This window comes from Mustelus asterias, chromosome 7 (genome assembly GCF_964213995.1).
Source record: "Mustelus asterias chromosome 7, sMusAst1.hap1.1, whole genome shotgun sequence".
NCBI classification, from domain to species: Eukaryota; Metazoa; Chordata; class Chondrichthyes; order Carcharhiniformes; family Triakidae; genus Mustelus; species Mustelus asterias.
In genome coordinates, this window is record NC_135807.1 from 61,481,174 (window position 1) to 61,498,088 (window position 16,915).

The window sequence follows — 16,915 nt, forward strand, 5'->3', positions numbered from 1 at the left end:
TTTCGGAACAGGCTGTTCCTTTGTCAGGTGGGTGGGAGTTCTGATCACAAACAGGGCACGAAGACACGAACTCAATTTAGATGAATAATGATTGGAATGTGAGTCTTTACAGCTAATCAATAGAGACTTATAAAATTCTAATAGGACTAGACAGGGTAGATGCAGGAAGGATATTCCTCATGGTGGGGGAGTCCAGAAGCAGGGTTCACAGTCTAAGGATTCAGGGTAGACCATTTAGGACAGAGGTGAGGAGATATTTCTTCATCCAAAGAGTGGTAAGCCTGTGGAATTCATCACCACAGGAAGTAGTTAATGCCAAGACATTGAATGTATTCAAGGTGCGGCTGGATATAGCACTTGGGGCGAATGGGATCAAAGGTTATGGGGAAAAAGCAGGCTTCGGCTATTGAGTTGGACGATCAGCCATGATCGTAATGAATGACGGAGAAGGCTCAAAGGGCCAAATGGCCTCCTCCTGCTCCTATCTTTCTATGTATGGCATCAATGCTGAAACAGCTAGCCAATAGTCAACTTAACTCTGCAATCAAAATAGTAAGAATTTCAAATAGTCATTGCATCAATTTGGAAAGATGATGTAAATTAATCAAAGATATCTTACCCAAAGGAACAGCATATCTCTTTACGTCAATCTGTCAAAAGGAACACAACATATTATCAGAACATACAATCCTGGGTTACCACTGACTGGTAATATGTCTTCTTCAATGCCTAGGCAGTCAGTTTCTTCAACTGCTTTTATATCCACAGTTATTTTCAGTAATGAAAACCTCTTGCTTTTAATAAGGGCAGATTGTTAACTTAATCAGGAAGAACCGGCTTGATGTAATGGTACAATGATGAAGGGATTGGGCGGGTGTGGGCAGGGTGTACAGCACTCATAATTCCACTTTTATCAGACAATAAGAACCTGTTTTCCTGCTTGCTAGAACAATAACCCACCCCAATCAGGTACGCTAATGGATGCCAGTCCAGTACTCAGTGACTGAAACTCTTAGTTCCTCAAAGATGTGGTTTGGAATGAGGTTCAAACCGACATCCTTCTGACTCAAGAGGTGAAAATCCTACCTGTGAACCAAGGTTCACTCCAACTTGCAAAGGTAAATGTGGATAATATGAGGTGCTGTTGTACATGATGTGTTTTACCAAGCCAATACTCATTTGGCATTTATCTGTCTTGTACCAAACCAAATCACTGGCTTAGTGAATCCACTAATATCTGTGCATTCTTTGCTCACTGCTATCAGATTTGATATTATTTCCCACTCAATTTATAGGCAAAAATAATTAGAGGAGGCAGAATCAAAAAAACACAATCGAAGTTATAAAATCATGCGAAGCTGGGATAACCTAACTACAGCAAGAAGTATGGATACCAGTCCAGTACTCAGTGACTGAATCGATGAGTCCAAAGTGATCAAGTTAAGACAAAAGCGCTAGATTAAGTGTTCTTAAATACTTTGTCATTTCATGAAATTGAATTCAAATTTATTTATTTTTAAAAAAACTTTTGGTTAACAGGTAGATACAAACAGAGAAACATGACAGCAAAGCTTTCAAATGCTCTGGACCAGATTACATCAGCTCAATTTGTGCCAAATCACAATGGAACCTTATTTTTTCTCCATATGTATTTTTATACAGCAGATTAGCTTAGAATACACACCAGTCCCCAACTGGTCTTGCATCAATTACCAATAAATGCACCGCTGTGTTGGTTCAACTTTTAATTTTCCTTCTCTTCTCTGGATGAGATTAGGAACTCACGCAATGGAAAATGTGGCACAACAAGTGTGCACGAACAGAGTACTCCATTCATTTTTCATTAAGTATTCCTCATTGGCTTCTGGGTAAGAGTCATGGGCTACCTTTAAACTGTAACTAATTAAAACAAAATCTAACTAAACTTCTCAAGCACAAAATTTTTACTTGTGCAAGAAAGAAAATTATAACGGATAATGAAAAATGAGCCTCAATAGTGAGCAAACGCGGGAGACAAACAAATTACCACTGGAGGAGCAATCTGCTGCAGAAATCTTCAAACTCACTGACCCATCTTACCACATTTCCAACAATCAATTTGTGGGCCAAAGAGGAATTCCTGTGGCCCACATAGAAAGGTTCTTTGTGGCCCACATAGAAAGGTTCTTTGTGGCCCACAGGGTGGACAAATGTTCTTTAATTAGTTATTCTTCCAGTTAACAGGCATTTTTCTACACACAACATCCAGCTCTGTAGAACTAACCTGCAAATTTATGGCTTTCATTGCATAGTCAAATATATCCTTTGACGTCCTTGGATCTAAAAGGTACATTTGCAAAACATTACTTTTTTTTCCCCACATTGCTGGAGCATATTAAGAATTCATCTCTCAAAACAATTCACACACAGAGCTCACCTTCCTCTACAGATTTAGTGAAGTTTACCATAAGTGCTATTAATCCTCTAAGGCATCCTGATACCACCAAAAGTTTGGGCCCTCGTGTTGCAGAGGTCATCTGAGGAATTAGAAACGGTAAACACATTTTTAAAGCAAGGTTGAACAATTTTACAACAAAAAGGAAACCAAGAGCATTTTCCCCATTGAGCTACTGAAAGGGTTAATAGTCACACAAGATGCTATGAAAACCAAAGGTCTTCTTATCAGAGTTTTCACAGGCAGGAACCAAGATCATTAGTCTGGGCATAGTTCATTACATCAGATATCTGCATTGGACAAGAGAGAGATTCATGTTCTAATAACCAGGAACAATTGGAATGCCTAAAGATAGGGGAAAACAAGACTCAATTGAGGCAAGTAAAAACCTTACGTCAATTGGATATTATAATTAAGCAAGTGTAAGGTAATTGTGATTAGTTTTAAAAACTGCACTTTGAGATGAAGTAACCTTTTATGATTGCATGGAGACAGCTCCTATTCTTTTTATTGGTATATGCTAATTACTTGTAATCAAAGCTGAGACTTTAATTGACTTGTATTTCTGAATTTTTCACTCTGAATCATTCAGGGTCCTATAGAGCTCATCATAGAAATCCTACAGTACAAAAAGAGGCCATTCGGCCCATCGAGTCTGCACCGACCACAATCCCACCCAGGCCCTACCCCCACATCCCTACATATTTACCCACTAATCCCTCTAACCTATGCATCTCAGGACATTAAGGGCAATTTTTAGCATGGCCAATCAACCTAACCCGCACATCTTTGGACTGTGGGAGGAAACCAGAGCACCTGGAAGAAACCCACGCAGACACGAGGAGAATGTGCAAACTCCATACAGACAGTGACCCAAGCCGGGAATCGAACCCAGGTCCCTGGAGCTGTGAAGCAGCAGTGCTAACCACTGTGCTACCATGCCGCCCAAAAAATTGAGTTCAAATTCCACCATCTGCTGCGATGGGATTCGAATCCCAGTCCCCAGAACATCAGTTAAGTTTCTGGATTAATAACCTGGCGATAAAGCCAGTAGGCCATCCCCTCCCCTTTATATACCATATACTCCCCTTTATATACTATAGCTATAGTAAAGTTCATTTTGAAACCACTCCATTACTTTGTCTGGCTACTTAAAGGAGAATGATCATTTTAAATACAACAAGAAACCCATCGTAACAGCCCCTAACAGCTATGTCTTAAAACAGTTGTTTTCCAGAATATCTTCTACCCTAGCAGCAGATTAACTGAACTACATATCACTCCTGCCTTCCAAACAATGCATCCTCCAAATTTATTTGAGCAAAACTTTGGCAGATTGGCAAAGCATTGAAAAGATTGAGTGAGCATATGATTCCCAAAATTTCTAAGATAACCAAGAAAAAGCCAATAACATAGGGTAGGAAATTTAATATATCTGTTAGAAATACTTAGAGTAGAGGTTAAAAAAAGAAGCAACGATTGAAATTAAAATCTCACAAAACAAGGATTTCAAACTCACCTGCGTTTTCAACTCACTTAAGTAAGCACGATAAAGTTTTTCTGAATTACCAAGCATTTCAGTGGGCAGTACTTCTGCTAGAGCACCCAACAGCTCATATACCTTCTCCAACACTACAGAGACAAGTCATTTAAAATAAATATTAATACAATTATCTGTAATTTACACAAATAATGTGATTGTTAGGGATGTTCAACAGTACTAAACAGAGGGGTTCCAGAATAAGTAAACAGATAAATCTATAAACACGAGAGACCAGAGACTGCTATTCCATCAAATCTTGCTCATGACGGTGAGTCATGTTTTAGTGCTGGGGAATGGAACACTTTACAATGACCACTGCATTATTCAAATAGTCATTTAGTAACATAGAACTTGAGTATTTCTGACCAAAAAGAGACATGTCAAAGCTTTTTGTCTTGCACTCATCAAGAATACCAACATAAGAGGAAAACAACAATTTATACTGTATGAGAAGGTAATGCTGATTGGTTGGCAAATTGACTCTGATTGGTAGAAAAGTTGCCATGGAGCATGCACCAGTTGATGGTGACTGACAGTTAACTGTCAATATTGTTTGAAATTTAAACCAGGTAGCTTGACCCTGTTTGGTCAAGGCATTGCCAAGGGGAATGAATCAGTGAATGGTTGTCACTTACTTTGTTTAGCTGAAATATGCACAATGTGGGTATGTGCTCTTTGCACAGAACAGCACTCTGTATCAACATATATATAGCTTCCAGTACATGCAAATGTGCCACACTGCAAGCCCGACTGGCTATCTTAAATTGGTTGGCTGATGAAAACTTTGATGTGTTGTTCTCGGAGTAACACTGCCAGTTCTGACAGCAATAAACATTCCTAAATCAACTATGGCACCAATGAATTATAACATGGACTGTATTATCCTATATACATTAACTAAATTTCTGCATACCTCTCCACCTTCCTCTATGATTCTATGATTCCACATAGGCATGTTGTGCCTTTTTTCTTACAATCAGTCTTTATTGCTCTCTACCTGATAGTTCTCACTGCTTACGTAAAGGAGTTGTGACCACTATACATCACTTTAAATGCCAGTAACACAACATTCAACAGAGACCTTTGAGAAGATTTCTGCTGTTTAATGGCAGCAGTGCAGGAAACAGACACAAAGTGTCAGACTACAGGAAATAAGCTGAAGCTTCTACAATTTGTTTCTTTTCTCCAACGCTCAATTTTCCTAAAATATAATTGGGATTGCAACTAGCAGATTTTTCTTTAAATCTGCAAATGTTTGTTAAGACTCTGCTCACATGAATATTCACAGTTAGAAAAAAGCACAGTAGATCAGAAATGCATTGCTTTTGTACTTCGAGAAAATTGTTTAAAAAATTTTTTAAACGCACCTGTGTCTGGAATTTTGCTCTTCTGTGCCAATTCACTGTAGAATTTGTTGAATATTTCTCCAATTTTAAATTCCTGAACGCTGATTTTACTGTGCAACAACTGAAATTTCATCATAAATGTTATTTAACTATTTTCTTAATAAAAGTAAATTACGCTACAGTTATTATAATTTCTGCATTTATATTTCAAATTATTTTTGGTATTATAAATCTTGCATAAGTAACAAGACTCCAGCCCATCACTTCAATGGCACAGCACAATCAGTTCTTTGCACTGGAGCATTGTGTCAAATCTTACAGCCAAAACACAACACCAAAAAGGTCATTTCCACCTCACGTTATGTGAGAGGCATTTGACACTGTCACCACATCATCTACAAGTGTAGATAAATGCTCAAGCATTTTAAATGAATTTTCCCACTGATGTAGCCTGCCATCACCTTTACTGCATTTTCAGATGGACTATTATAGATCATTCAACATTTTTAATATACAACAGGAAAATTTATCTATTACAAATGTATCAAATTTTATGCTTCCAAGTTTAAGATACTTTTCTTGCTCATTTTTCCCCTCCTTTTAGTTTTGCTCTCCTCATGGTGAGAAATATTAATGCTGATGATTGGAACAAATTTGAATTTCAGGCATCTGATATTAGAATACTAGAATACAAAAACAGGGATGTACTGCTGAGGCTTTATAAGGCTCTGATGACACCACATTTAGTGTCTGGAAGTTTGTGCTTCTGTGCCAATTCCCTTTGGAATTTGTTGAATATTTCTCCAATTTTAAATTCCTGAAAGCTGATTTTACTGTGCAACAACTGAAATTTCATCATAATGTTATTTAACTTTCTTCTTTATAAATAGCAATTTTGGGCCCTGTATCTAAGGATGGATGTGCTGGACTTGGAGAGTGTCCAGAGGAGGTTCACGAGAATGATCCCGGGAATGAAAAGCTTGACGTATGAGGAGTGTGGGTCTGTACTCGATGGAGTAGATGAGAGGGGAATGCATTGAAACTTACAAAATTATGAAAGGCCTAGATGGAGTGGGCGTGGGAAGATGTTTCCGTTATTAGGAGAGATTAGGTTCAGAGGGCACAGCCTCAGGGTAAAGGCATGACCCTTTAGAACTGAGATGAGGAGGAATTTCTTCAGCCAGAGGGTGGTGAATCTATGGAATTCGTTGCCACAGAGGCTGTGGAGGCCAGATCATTGAGTGCATTTAAGACAGAAATAGAAAAGGGATCGAGGGTTACAGGGAAAAAGTGGGAGAATGGGGTTGAGAAGCTTATCAGCCATGATTAAATGGCAGAGCAAATTCAACAAGCCTAATGGCCTAATTCTGCTCCTATATCTTATGGTCTTATTAGCACTAAAAATACTCTAAGTATAGTAAAGGCAGATGAAGAGTAAAGCTCTCGCTATTGATCTCAGCTTTCATCAGGTACATAAACTACAATGAAATGAATGTGAAATCAATCTGTTTAAGTAGCATTGTTTCCAGAGGAAATATGAGTGAGGAAACAGCAAGAATTTTCTGTTCTTCTCTGAATAGTGCAAAGGAAAATTTACTGTAATTAGTCGACAAGACTCTTCGGAGGATGCGTCCAGCAGCATTCCCAGAGTACTGGACAGAAAATACTAAAGAAAACTAAGATAATTAATTGCCTGTGAAACACACCTAACAATGAATGAGACAAAATGAGACAAAAGAATCCTACCAGAAGAAGAAGGTCTAAGGCAGCAACCTTACATTTTGCAGCCCTTTCTTTGGTGTACACCACAAGACACATGTCCTAAGAAAATAAAAAACATTAAACATACAGAATTTTCTCTTTCACACAATCATATCCTGTCATAATACACCAGTAAATTTATTCAATATAATAGAGGTTCAAAATTTTGTTGCATTTTTTCCTACAATCAAGAAATTTCAAGGACAAGAAACTCGTGCAGTGATTCTGTGGCCTAGATACTCCACACTTTGTGCCTGTAAAATATACTTGCTCCTCTTCAGATGCAGACCTGCCCCTGGTTCAGGTTGCCGAGGTGCTCCTCCTCAGTCTTACCCATAATTAAGATGTCAACCAGGTAGACCTCAACTCGAGGAATGCCTTGCAATAAGTTGTCCATCTCCTTTGAAAGATCACCAGACTGGAGGATACGGCAAAAACTAAACAATTGTATTTCAACAACCCTTTATGCATATTGATGGTCACGTACTGCTTTGAATCTTCCTCTAGCGAGAGTTGTTGATGGGCCTGACCCGTGTCCAGTTTTTAAAACGTCTTGCCTCCCACAAGAGTTGAAATCTTCCACCCTAGGTAATGGATAAGCATCTAACTTGGAAACCTGGTTAATGATGACCTTGCAGTCACCATATATACCATCACATTTAAGGACAGGAACGATCGGAGCTGTCCAACAAAAAAACTGAATAAGCTCAATGATTCCAAAGCCTTTGCCACCATTCCACCTCCTCCTCCACTTTCCTTCTCATGGCATAGGGCACTGTGCTGGCTTGAAAAAAGAGTAACCCGAGGATCTACGTACAATTTCATAGTAGTACCATGCAGTGCACCCGGTTTATCCCTGAACATGTCTGGATACCTCTTAACAACATCCTCTATCACCTTTGTGTGTTTGATCTCCCCCCAGTTCAATGGAAGTTTGCTGAGCCTGTCATGCCCGAACAAACTCAGCCCTTTCCCTTTGACCACAAGGAGACGTGCCTTTGCTTCTTGACTATTATACTCAATATGGACTTCCAATGCCCCAAGCAAATGTATGGATTCTCTGGTGTCTGTCTGAAGATTAATTTCTGCCACAGTAAGGACTGATGCTCAGTTAAGCACATTATCACATGACCCTGTCAATCAACTTCCCAAAGAATCTTTTGTGCAACCAAAAGTCTATTAGCTCTATTAAAATAACAAGTAGCTAAAATGAGCAATTATCCTGCTCTCCCAGCATCTGAGCTGCATTCCTCCCAGACATACCAACTGCCTGTAGAATAAATCAGAATGTTTAAACATTCCTCTTATACATTAAAAAAACAACACTATCTTCACAAAACCATTTTTTAAAAATAAACTTACCTCTTTGACCAAGGCTAGAGAACCAAAGCGAAATTGATTGTATTTGTTCTCTAAGCAGGCTGCTGAGCTGCACTAGTCCTTTTATGTTTAATTCTAAGTGTATTTGCGCAGGTTTCGTTAGAAGTTATGACACAAAGTCCCTTACCTTGATTTCAACTGCATATGGTCCAACTTTCTCTTTAATCTTTTCAACAAATGCAGTAATTAACTTCAAAACATCTTCTCTGCAATCCCGAAACTGGAAATCCAAATATGAGATTTTCTACTCAGTGGTTTAAATAATAAATTTTCAAAACTGAAAAATCTTAACACATTTATCTGTTGCGATATTAGTTTTGGCTCAGTGACAGAATTCTCATTTCCGCGTCTGAAGGTTGTGGGTTCAAATCCTTAAATCTAAAATCAAAATTGAGCACAAAACCTAGGCTGACACAGTACTGAGGGAGGGCTGTATTATTGGAGATGCCAGCTTTCAAATGGGAAGTTAAATTGAGACTTTGCCTCCTCTCCCATGTGGACATTAAAGATTTTATGGCACTATTCTGAAAAATAGCAGGTTCTCTTGGTACCCTTTCCAATATTAATCCTAAAATGGAAGAGATGATGGTGTCGTGGTTATATCACTGGACAAGTAATCCAGAGACCCATAGTGCTCAGGGGATACTGGTTCAAATCCCATCATTGCAGCTAGTGGCTTTAAATTCAATTAATAAGTCTGGAAAGCTACATGATGGTGACCATGAAAACATTGTCAAAACTTATCTAAGTCACTAATGTCCTTTAGGGAAGGAAATCTGCCTTCCTTACCCGGTCTGGCCTACATGGGACTCCAGATCTACTGCAATGTAGTTGTTCTTAACTGCCCTCTGAAATGGCCTAGCAAGCCACTCAGTTCAAAGGCAATTCAGATGGACAACAAATGCTGGCCTTACCAATGACGCCCATGTCCCATGAAAGAATAAAAAGAATTACCTGACCATTACTACATTGCTGTTTGTGTATGTCCAAATTAGCTGCAACATATCCTACATTACAATAGTGACAGTAGCTGTGGTGCACTTTGGGAGATTCTGCAGTCATGAAAAGCATTATATGAATGCAAGTCTTTATTTGATGGGGAACTTACGTCTTCATTGCTTAGCGACTTTCGAAGGAAGATCAGCAACCCTTCATCCTTGGAGAACATCAATGAGCTGTGTAGGGCTGCATATAAACAAAAGAAATGTGAGCATTCACTATCAAAAGAAACACAACTTACACCATAAAAGACCAATACAAAAACATTTGAATTAATTTTAAAAGTGGAGAAAAATATTTTAATAATAGAAAGGTATTTAGGCAGCATGATGGCACAGTGGTTAGTACTGCCGCCTCACAGCAGAGGGACCCAAGTTTGATTCCGGCCTTGGGTGACTGTCTGTGTAGAGTTTATAAATTCTCCCCATGCCTGCGTGGGTTTCCTCTGCCTGCTCCAGTTTCCTCCCACAGTCCAAGGATGTGCAGGTTGGGTTTTATTTGCTATACTACATTGCCCCTTAGTGTCCAAAGATGTGTACATTAGATAGATTAGCCATGGTAAATGTGCAGGGTTACAGGGTTAGGCAATGAACAAGGTGCTCTTTTGGAGAATTGATGCCAAATGGCCTCCTTCTGCACTGTAGGGATTCTATAGTTAATTTAATAAATTCAATCAGTTTACTCACTACTATCACAAGTTAGGGCTTAATAGGAATTTTAAACTATCAGTGCAACTACAACTAGACAGTGATGAACTGTGGGCATATCTAGTATAAGTGTAATCTTTTACAGTAATGTTTGTGGGGCATTGAATGTTTGTGGGGCATTGAGTGTTTGCGGGGCATTGAGTGTTTGCTTTTCTTCAGTCAACTAAAGTTGCTCCAGGCTACACCCAATCTTAATCAATGACCTCTGCCATTAGACATTCCAGATAGTAACAGGAGTATGTAGCCACTATCCCAACAGAAAGGGGTGAAAATCAGCATTGCTTCATTTCATGCCACTCTCTTGCTCTGCAACAGGTCACTGGGGGATATGATAGATGTTGAACAGGAAGTGGTAAACAAAGAAAGGAAAGTGTGCATCTACATAGATTCTTTCATGGGGGGGGGGGGGGGGGGTGGTGGTGGGCAGCAAGGTGGCACATTAGTTAGCACTGCTATTCATCCCGCCAGGGTTCGATTCCCAGCTTTGGTCGCTGTCTGTGGATTCTGCACGTTCTCCCCGTGTCTGCGTGGGTTTCCTCCCACAGGCCGAAAGACGTGCTGGTTTGGTCCATTGGCTATGCTAAATTCTCCCTCAGTGTACCCGAACAGATGCCAGAGTGTGGCAACTAGGGGATTTTCACAGTAACTTCATTGCAGTGTTAATGCAAATTTACTTGTGACACCAATAAAGAAACTTAAAACAAAATAATAAGCAAATCTCCCACGATGCTTTACAAGATACTGAGCTTGACCACAGATAAGATGATAAAATATATGAAGATTGGGTTTTGAAATGCTCTTTAAAAGCAGGAGGGAAGTAGCAAGATAGAAACATTTTAGGGAGTGGGTCCAAGAGAGAAGAACTGAAACAACTGTCAGCTTTGCTACCCATGAAGGAATGAGGCATTGTGAAGTGGGGTGCTGTCATTTCGAAATACAGTTTCCAATGGAAACAAATAAGTTCTATTCAGTCTTGAGAATGTTACGTTGGAGCAAGACAACAGAAATGAAGCCAAAAGAGAAAATGCTGGAAAATCTTGGCAGGTCCAGACGATCGCTTTGATAAAGGGTCATCTGGACTCGAAACGTCAGCTCTTTTCTCTCCTTACAGATGCTGCCAGACCTACTGAGATTTTCCAGCATTTTCTCTTTTGGTTTCAGATTCCAGCATCCGCAGTAGTTTGCTTTTAACTGAAATGAAGCTCTGGGCTGCATATCATCAACATTCATGTGGAAGGTGAGGAGATAAAGAAGCCAATGATCAAATTTTATGTTACTCAGCAGAGATCATGTGCAAGAGAATGGGCATTGCTGAAAACATGTTAGAACAGGTAAATTAAAACAAGGGAAGGTGGTCAAGGAGATATAGACTATGGACATGGATGGAACGGTTAACCAAAACAAACCTTCTGGTGCAGAATGTACCAGAAGGATAGCTTGCCTTGATCATACCACAGGGGGTGTCATTGGTGACTCTGTTCTGAACACAGCAAAAGTCCAATTGAAGGAAGAATAGACCCAGTTGGTGATAAAATGTGTCTTAGCTACAAACAGAACGATTTAAGATGGGGGACTCAAAGACAGGTTCTTTGAAGAGACCGTTTTAAAACGGAAGAAAATAGTAATGGAATTATTTAAAACAGTATCGAGGATTATAACTCATTCAGTGGTCTGGATTTAGTGGAAAATGAATCATGGAACAAAAAGTCTCAAAAATAACCATGGATGTGGAAGATGCTAATTAGTGATTTGGAGTAGAATTTGCAGCATGATATGGGAGCATGAATGCAGACAGGTGGTTATATAATTTCCCACAACTGGATGGTGTACCCAGAGCCATTTTCCTGGAGGCAAAATCAGGGGCAGAATTATTCAATCAGTTTGCAGACCCCAGCGCAACTACCAGGAGGCAGCTTCCCAAGTTAGGAGACCAGTGCTCTTGACATACTTTGAGGTTATCCTCACTTGCCCAACTGGCCACAGAACGATATATGGAACAGCTCCCTCTCCACAACAATGGTCTGGTAGCCATGACCATTTTTTCATTATTTTTTTAAATTGCTAAGCACCTCAGGATGAGGCACCCTCTCCCTCCCTTGACTGCAATGGCAGGCTACAGGGCCTCCAAGCTGCCCTTATATGGATGATGCGCATGTCCTCTAGTCACTTAATTGACCAATCAGGCAAGATCCATGTTGATTTACTGCTCTCAACTGTGCAGGATCAAATCCTGCATTTCATGGAGAGATCAGATTACCAAAAATTCTGCCCACAGATACTGGTATGGAATGAGTGGAAAAGGAAGAGCAAGTCTCTAGATCATTTCAGCTTTGAGATGGTTATAAACTCCTTACGCAATGCTGGATCTCAGGATTAAGGATGAGATAGGGAGTCATTTAGTCTAGGATAGCCGTCAATGATAAATCTGGCATGAATGTTGCCTGTGGAAAGGAAGATACGGTATTTCTACAGATGGAAATAAACACTGCACTGGGGAATAAACAGGATCAGACAAAGGGAGTTGTTGAGAACACAAATAGTAGCAGCAGAGTACCCACAAAAAGGTGGGGTTGGGAATATGTTAACCAATAAACTTAGTTTGGCAAGAATTGTTGGTAATTGGAAGACAAAGATGGAGGTTTTTGTTAACAACCTTGTTAGTTGCATAATGAGTTGGACACAATAAACCAACACGTTTTTAAAAATCCTTTATTTCAAAAAATGTAAATAAAAATTTCAAATAACATTTTTCTTTCCAGATTTCTGCACTCCAACCCCAACTGCCAGAAATTTATGTTAAGTTCCACTATGATAGCCAAGCAACACAGATTACAGAACTGTTTAGTTAGCAACCAATATATAGGTGGGTTCAGTACAATGCTTTGTCGGTACAGAACCTAAAAGAGCAGAAATGCAGAGTCATTAAAATCCAATGGTTGCAATTTGGCAAAACAAAGTTTTCAAATTATAACCTTTCTGGCCGTTTCTTTAACCACTTTTGGTTTTAATCAACCAATCAGAAGAGGGGAAACAAATTTTTTTTTTCAACCTCCTCCAAGACTTGAGCTCATTTGCATCTTAGCCAAAAGGCCGAGATGCCGCTTTAAAAAATTGCTTCATATGAAACTTCAGTGTAACCTAATGACCTCAACCAAGTGCGGCCGACCATGGACTGCCGACCATACTACACTTGATCTTAGCCAAAAGGCCGAGAAGAGGGGAAACAAATTAAGCAGAAGCTGGAAAGCTGACTCATTAAGCTATGAGCCTTAAAGTTATTAGAATACATGCCATGGATAGGGAAGTGACACATTGAAGTGATGCTGGAAAAATGATAAAATTCTTCTAATTCTAAGGTATTGGTTTCAGTGAGTGCTTCATAAGCATGAGTTTTTGTTGAGCGTTTGTCCATGTTACTAGAAATAATCTAAAGAGTGTAACCTATTCACTAGACTATGTTAAAAATATTCAAATTACTGTTCAATCTGAATCCATTCTTCTGTTGATGAAAGACGGCGGGTGTAGTGGTTGAAAGTCAATCACCTCAGCTCCAGGACATCACTGCAGCAGTTCCTAAGGGTACTGCCCTAGGCCCAACCATCTGCAGCTGCTTCATCAATTACCTTCTTTCTATCACAAGATCGGAAGTGATGTTTGCTATGATTGCACCATTCACAATTCCTCAGATATTGAAGTGGTCTGTGTCCAAGTGCAGCAAGATATGGACAGGCTTGGGATAACTATCATTCATGTCACACAAGTGCCTGATAATGACCATCTCCAACTCAGAAATCTAACCATCACCCGTGGACATCCAATGGCATTACCGTCACTGAATCACCGCCATCAACATCCTATGAGTTACCATTGACCAGACACTGAACTGGAACTAGCCATATAAATACTGTGGCTTCAAGAGCAGGTCCAGGGCTTGGGATACTGCAGTGAGTAAATACATCCTGACTCCCCAAAGCCTGTCCACCACTTACAAGGCACAAGTCAGGAGCGTAATGGAATACACTCCACTTGCCTAGACGAGTGCAGCTCCAACAACAAAAAACTTGGCATCATCCGGGCCAAAGCAGCTGCTTGATTGGCACCCCATCCACAAACATTCACCCCCTCCACCACCAATGCAATGGCAGCAGAGTGCACCATCTACAAGATACGCTGCAGGAACTCAGCTCAGTAGACAGCACTTTCCAAACCCATGATTGCTACCACCTAGGAGGTCAAGGGCAGCATATGCAAAGAAACTACACCTCCAGGCCACTCACCATTCTGATGTGAAAATATGTTGCCATTCCTTCACGGTCATAGAGTCAAAATCCTTAATTCTCCCTCTCTCACTATGGATGTACAAGAGTGCAATAGTTCAAGGCAGCAGCTCACCATCACCTTCTCAACAGAAATTAGGGATGGGCATTATGTGCTGGCCTAACCAACGATGCCCATATCCCAAGAATGAATAAAAAAATCTTAGATTGCAATGATTAAGGGCAAGCAGCATAATCTGGAAAGGGCCATCACTGTTGAAGTATAGAAAGTATTAAAAAGTGGTATACCCAAAGGCTTTTGACAAGGTGCTGAATTAAAAGTTGTGACTTAATCATACAGTAATGGGTCTTCAATATAAAACCAGAGAATGAATAGTGCCAAACATTCCCAGGATTAGTGTGCAACCTTTTCTACTTCTATTTGATATCAGCTTGCATTCATGAAAATGTGTAAATTTAATAAAAGAGGTGACAGAAGAGGTACATTAATCTCAGAATATGTTAAACATTACAGAACAAAGTAGCGCTGGATAATAAACACTGGGACTGTGGCCATGATGGCTGAGTCTGATGAAAAATATGGAGGTATTAATAGATTTAACATTTAAAACATTCAATCACTGCAGAACACCACAAGTGCTCAAAAGAATCAGCCAGAAATTAGAAAGACTTCATGTTTAAACTGTAGCATTCTGATCTACACCAGCTTTGAACACCAAGACACAAAGGAAATGTGGACGCTTTGCGGGTTGGGCACAGAATAGCAATAAGGATGATAATAACCTCCATTACTGAAGAACAAAAATTGGAAAAACTTATTTGGCCTTGAAGTAATCAAGGAGGGACTAAAAGATACTAAATAGAAGCATGTCAAGGGGTGCATGGACTGAACTAGTGCAAGACAAATTTAGGACCTAGTCTTCACACAAGACTGATTAACTGTTCTCCAAAGTAGAATGGACAAACAAAAAAGAATGATTTGTAAAAGAGACACTAAAAGGAGAAGGGGTCAGCAGATTCAACCGATTGAATGAAATAAATGCCTTCTTCAATCAGTATCAGAAAATATATTCATGTCAATTATACTCATGTCAATTTTCCAAGACTCTTAAGACATCAGTTCTGGATTCTATGCAATACTTCACTTTCAAAATCCCTGAAGATATAAACTGTCTTCTACAACCGCCACAGCCGAAGTTAACAGATTATTCTTTTTGATCAGGGAGGAGGAGAAAGAAAACCATACTCAGCTAAAAAAAATTGTTATTTTAATTTCACGTTATGCTGAAGTGAACTGACTTCTAGCTGACTTGGATAACGCTTTGAATGGAGGTCGTTCAGTATGCAACTTAATGTTAATAAAATGTCCAAAACGAGCACTTGTACTTTTCATAATGATGGGAAAGAATCCCGCAATCTGATGGGATATAAAGCCGATTTCCCTTTTCTGTTCCCATATCTCCAAAGGAAACTTCTGCCAACTTTAAAAACTGACCAGAGCTATATTTTTAAACGTCAGTCAAAAGGGAAAGCGATTACAGTGCAACCAAAAACTGCTGCCAATCTGTAATCTGCAAAGTTAATTTTTATACAGGTTTGTTCACAAGATGTGCAACAAACTTCCCTTCAGCTACATCAGGCGCGCAAGATTTTGTCTCCCCCAATATTCTCGATCTGACCACCTGCTGGGCAAATTAGCAGAATGTAAATCGGATCCTTGCTCATGTGCTGTCAGCTTGGTTCTTTGAGTAATGGTTTCACTGTAAACACTATACATGTTTAAAGGTGTGAGTGTCCCCGAGTCGGGACACACACGGACTGCTGTATTTCCTCTTGGGGCTCCGAGAGCTTGTGTGGCTTTTGCTACCAAATAAACCTGTTGGACTTTAACCTGGTGTTGTTAAACTTCTTACTGTGTTTCCTCGTCTCCTGCAGGTAACTACAGAGAAAGTCGCTTCGGGGATATGGGCATCTTCCCGCCTGGCCAGCCCAGGAAACTGAATTCAAACCTTACATCGCACTTCAACCGAATGGAAGCGGCGGCCTTAATTTCAAATACCCACCCAGCCGGCTTTCCTGACCGCTATGCAGAAAGTCATGGCTGAGGTTGGTCACGATGCTGTGTGAAGCCATTGCCGCGCTCCTGCTGTCCCGGGCTGACAACAGCTGCTGGAGCTGCTGTAACCGTCGCTCGGGCTCGAGGCCGGCCCCGTGCCGCTGCATTCCGGCAGCCATTGCCCTGGCGCGAGCACCGTCTCAAGTCGGGGGAAGAGTCAACTCAAACATCCAATCCCTCCCCCGTAAACACCTCATTAATGTCATCCACCCAATAGAATTGAAAAGCCCGTTCCAAACAGCTTCCGGCCACTGGCTCCATTTCTAACCTTACACCCGGTCTCCGCCCCCTGGCACCGCCTCTCCTCCATGCCCCACCCCCTCCTCTCCTATGCTCCACCCCCTCCTCTCCC

General features: G+C 40.2%; 1 protein-coding gene across 8 annotated transcripts in view; it reads right to left on the reverse strand.

Annotated features, from left to right (window-relative positions):
- Positions 1–16,770, reverse strand: part of prkdc (protein kinase, DNA-activated, catalytic subunit) — a 219,777-nt gene extending 203,007 nt beyond the window's left edge. For 3 of the 8 annotated variants that reach the window (XM_078216126.1, XM_078216125.1, XM_078216127.1), the window contains exons 1-9: positions 16,511–16,770; positions 9,573–9,649; positions 8,592–8,684; positions 7,070–7,144; positions 5,345–5,444; positions 3,954–4,066; positions 2,417–2,516; positions 2,264–2,319; positions 620–650 (exon numbers count right to left, since the gene is read on the reverse strand). In XM_078216126.1, coding sequence (XP_078072252.1) covers positions 620–650; positions 2,264–2,319; positions 2,417–2,516; positions 3,954–4,066; positions 5,345–5,444; positions 7,070–7,144; positions 8,592–8,684; positions 9,573–9,649; positions 16,511–16,682 — 817 coding nt within the window. In that variant the 5' untranslated portion in view covers positions 16,683–16,770. The remainder of the gene's footprint in view (positions 1–619; positions 651–2,263; positions 2,320–2,416; positions 2,517–3,953; positions 4,067–5,344; positions 5,445–7,069; positions 7,145–8,591; positions 8,685–9,572; positions 9,650–16,510) is intronic. The other 5 variants (XM_078216124.1, XM_078216123.1, XM_078216122.1 and 2 more) reach the window with 3 other exon arrangements.
- Positions 16,771–16,915: the final 145 nt, after the last annotated feature.